The sequence below is a fragment of the Ochlerotatus camptorhynchus genome, unplaced genomic scaffold, assembly GCF_037179485.1.
Source record: "Ochlerotatus camptorhynchus isolate MF236.1 unplaced genomic scaffold, CSIRO-AGI_Acam_v1.1 ptg000117l, whole genome shotgun sequence".
Classification (NCBI taxonomy): Eukaryota; Metazoa; Arthropoda; class Insecta; order Diptera; family Culicidae; genus Ochlerotatus; species Ochlerotatus camptorhynchus.
This window is the reverse complement of record NW_027040607.1, coordinates 737,401-741,059: the sequence shown is the minus strand read 5'-3', so window position 1 is coordinate 741,059 and position 3,659 is coordinate 737,401. Positions and strand designations below refer to the sequence as shown.

The 3,659-nt window shown below is 40.2% G+C and overlaps 1 protein-coding gene across 1 annotated transcript; it reads right to left on the bottom strand.

Annotated features, from left to right (window-relative positions):
* Positions 1-969: 969 nt before the first annotated feature.
* Positions 970-2,087, bottom strand: LOC135699825 (uncharacterized). The gene is made up of 3 exons (XM_065220172.1): positions 1,583-2,087; positions 1,273-1,421; positions 970-1,186 (listed from the first exon to the last, which is right to left on the bottom strand). The coding sequence occupies exons 1-3, from the start codon at positions 2,069-2,071 to the stop codon at positions 970-972; spliced, it is 855 nt and encodes a 284-aa protein (XP_065076244.1). The 5' UTR covers positions 2,072-2,087.
* Between the last annotated feature and the right edge of the window lie 1,572 nt (positions 2,088-3,659).

Below are 3,659 nucleotides of genomic sequence, written 5' to 3'. Positions count from 1 at the left end.
CGCTTAGAACTGCTGGACGATGTGATTTATTCTAATGTGTTTGAAGTTTCAAATACATCACTATGGTAAAGAAAAGGATGAACTATTTTGCCAACTGACGAATCTATTGTATGTTTCCCTCTCCGAATTCCATGAAACTTCGCCTAATTGTTCACTAGCTTCAACCATGGCCGAGGTCATTGAGTTGAGATTTCCAAAGGCCGAAAATTACTGCTCTCGTTCTCATTCCGAAAAAGTGTACATTTCGATGATATCAAAAGTACAAAAGTACGTCATCTCCCTGAATAGATCGCTCTCTGTGAGACGTTAAATCATTCGAACCAGCGCAAGCCTATACATACTGATACGATTTGTGTTCACACAAAGTATAACGCTGGTCTTTGGTCATAAAATCATGGTTCATGACGAATATAAACGCCTCTTACCATAATGCGATTTTAAGCTTCATTAGCGTAAAGTGGTTCCACGGTATTTGAAACCGATGTGTCGTAGGTAGTGAGGTTTATTTACACTCGCCTCAACTGACACCTTGTGCCTACCCCGAACTCAATTAACTCCACAGTTATATACCAACTTTTGTAAACAAAATTTTGTAAGCCCTTTCCTCGCAAACCGAAATGACCACCCACGCAAATCAATGGCGTCATGGAATAGAAAGTTTCCCCTACCCAATGATGCTATTGTTGGTTTGTATGGACAGCCTACACTTTGCGAGGAAAGGGCTTACAAAATTTTGTTAGCAAAAACTGATAGGCCCTTTTCAATTGTTGGTCGAGAATTGTTATTTTAGAGACATCCAAGCCCTTCCTTCGTAAGTTGTAAAAATATTCGCGACCAGATCGTGAATCGAATCCGCCGCCTCCGGCATGGTATGTCCCCCCATCAATAGACTATCAGGAGGCGCATACTAACACTCGTTGTTGGTCAAATAACAAATATACAAAGTGCACGTTTCAACACATGGTTTTATTAGTCTAATACACTCAAAATAGCATCCCGTAAGAAAATTATGTTCAACGATTCGACAAAACATTCGTTGGACAAAGTGTCGACGACGCGATCTTGCGTTTGCTGTTGGTCACAAGAGCACAGCTTCATGACAGCCATCACAATCGCGGCTGCCAGAATCAATTTGTTCGACTTGAACCGTACAAACATGTCCTCGGAACACACACGAGACCGCAAGCTGCCAACAGGGAACAAAACGTTTTGAAATGGGATTAAATTAATGATCTGATCAGTAGAAACATGGTGTATGCATGCATGGTTTACCTCTGGTAGATGTTGAATTTCTGCGCATAAACCACTCGTAGTAGCTTAATACCGAACGATCCGAAAAGATCCTTCCGGACGACGCCGAGTGTTAAGATGTGATCCTTTGAAAAGCGCTCAACCGCACCCAGCAGCAGCGAATGGTAAATCTGGGAGATCACAAACAAAGACACTACCTATCAGTCACTGAAGATCACGTATTCATATAAGCATAATTAATTAACGTCCAAGTACAATTGTTTTTTTTTTTTTCATTTATTTAAAACGAAACGCACAGCAGGAGTTCAGAACTACCCGACAGGCTACTAACCTTGTGGTTCAACGTTTTGAGTATTTCGAATTCCAATTCCATCATTCGTTTGTCCGACCAGACAAAGGCAGGATTGCTGTTTGCTAGCAACCGCTTGATCGCATTCCGATCGAGTGCAGTATGAGCATCGAAGTACTTACTAACCACGCTCACCACACTAACGACATACACGGGAACTTGTTGCAGAAAGTTTGTTCTCGCCCCAGAAGCTCCACCGCCTTCGGCAATAATCTTGATCAGCAACTGTTCCATCGTGTCGATCGAAGAAAACTCTACAGTGTGTGAAAGCTGGAGCTGAGCGCAGACAGCGGAGATCGATCGTGTGATTGACGGCATGATCGTGTCCGTTGGATATGGATTCAATATGGCCTGCTCGGTATCCACGTGGTAGGCTTGCTTCCAATCGGAATAGAAGCCGGATTCTGTGCTCAGATTGAGCAGTGTCACACCTTGGCTCAGTTCAAGGACTTCAGGCGCCTCTTGGTCCATTGCGGATTTCTTATTCTGAAACTTTGAGAATGTTGACATGTTTAATTACGGTTTAATCTGCAGTTTCAATATGTATATTTACCGTTAGATAATTAAAGTATAGAGAAGGTTGTCAGCAGTAATCAACAACGCTGGCCTACTTGTTTGGAACAGCAGGGCCTCTAATCTAAGTGCTTTGTCTTGAAGTTGCAATGTATGTACTCGGCTGACAAAATTAAAATGTGGTCATCATCGGCCATGTTGTGCAACAGCTTCCCTTCGTTAATTCGACAAAATCGTGGTTGGATTATGGGGGAACACTTATAGCGAATTCGTTTATTATCGGGGTTGGAACCAGTTCCAATAGTACGAAACTGAACTTTTTGTCAGTGCGAACCTCAACCTGAGCTGGGTTTTAAAAACAAACGATCAAACTGACGTTTGTCAGAAAACAAGCAGACCCAATCTTGATACCCGATCCAGGTTGGAACTGAACGAATAAACGAATTCTCGCGTCACTTTTCAAATAGACCAATGTAACATATCCACCATTTTGAGAAAATCGAAGTTGAAGTTCGACAGATTATTATTTTAACTGTTTAGAAACAATACATTTTGGAATACTATTTTTAATGTAGTCAGTGTATAATGACGTTGAAAATTCAGAAGAAACGGTAAAATCACAATTTTACTTTGAATTTCATGCTACAACATAGAAAAAACCACATAGGACGTTTTGACAAGTCGAGTTGTACATAGGACTTGTTACATTGGACGATTTTTCTCACTGACATAATCAATGAGTGTTACATTGGACGTTTTGTCTACATGATACTAGATTCCCTTTCACAGATTTCAGAGTATAGTACCTAACTTTAGATTGGCCCCGCCTTTGGAAAATGAGCACCAATCATGTTAGGCAGTCCGAATGACCGAAGTAACAATCATATACCCATCATTTCAAACTGTACATTGGACAATTTTTGATCGATGATTTTCTTAAATAAATGAAAGTAAATTTGCATGGGTGTTTTTGTATCACATACAATGATAGAAGAGCAATAGCTTGTATCGCTTAACTCGATTTGTTTACATTTGTTACATTGGTCTATTTGAAAAGTGACGCGAGAATTCGCTATTAATAATTCAACACTGTCAAACCGTGCGAAATGAAAACATAAACATTTAGACTGTGAACCATAGAGATTGCTGACGTTTATCGTACGCACACTACGTCACGTATACGTATACGCAAAATGTTTTCATCGGGAAAAAAAAACTTCATAGCAGAAAATTTTCCCGATGAAAACAAATCACTGACACAATCATACTTTAGCAATCTCTATTTGCCGAGTTAAATTTAACTCGTGGTTAAAAGTGACATTTCGAAAGTTATTCTCGGTGTTTGAAAATCCCTGTACTGTCGATCGACCGGTTTTCGAGCCACGGTTGTCAAAATTTCTTCTTGTCTGTCAGAAATAACCATGCTCGGATAGCAGGGTTAATCGATAACTTTCCATATGTCAAATTTTAACCAAAAGTTAAAATAATCCACCAAATGGTTCAGAGCCTTAGTTTGCATAAAGCAACCCCCGTTGCTACGTTGCTA

Bases quoted from the DNA above. Each gene is read 5' to 3' on its own strand.
- LOC135699825 (XM_065220172.1), bottom strand. From the start codon at position 2,071: ATGGACCAAGAGGCGCCTGAAGTCCTTGAACTGAGCCAAGGTGTGACA. The intron at 1,422-1,582 runs GTTAGTAGCCTG...GTGATCTCCCAG, and splicing joins TCAAAACGTTGAACCACAAG to ATTTACCATTCGCTGCTGCT. The intron at 1,187-1,272 runs GTAAACCATGCA...CCCTGTTGGCAG, and splicing joins AAATTCAACATCTACCAGAG to CTTGCGGTCTCGTGTGTGTT.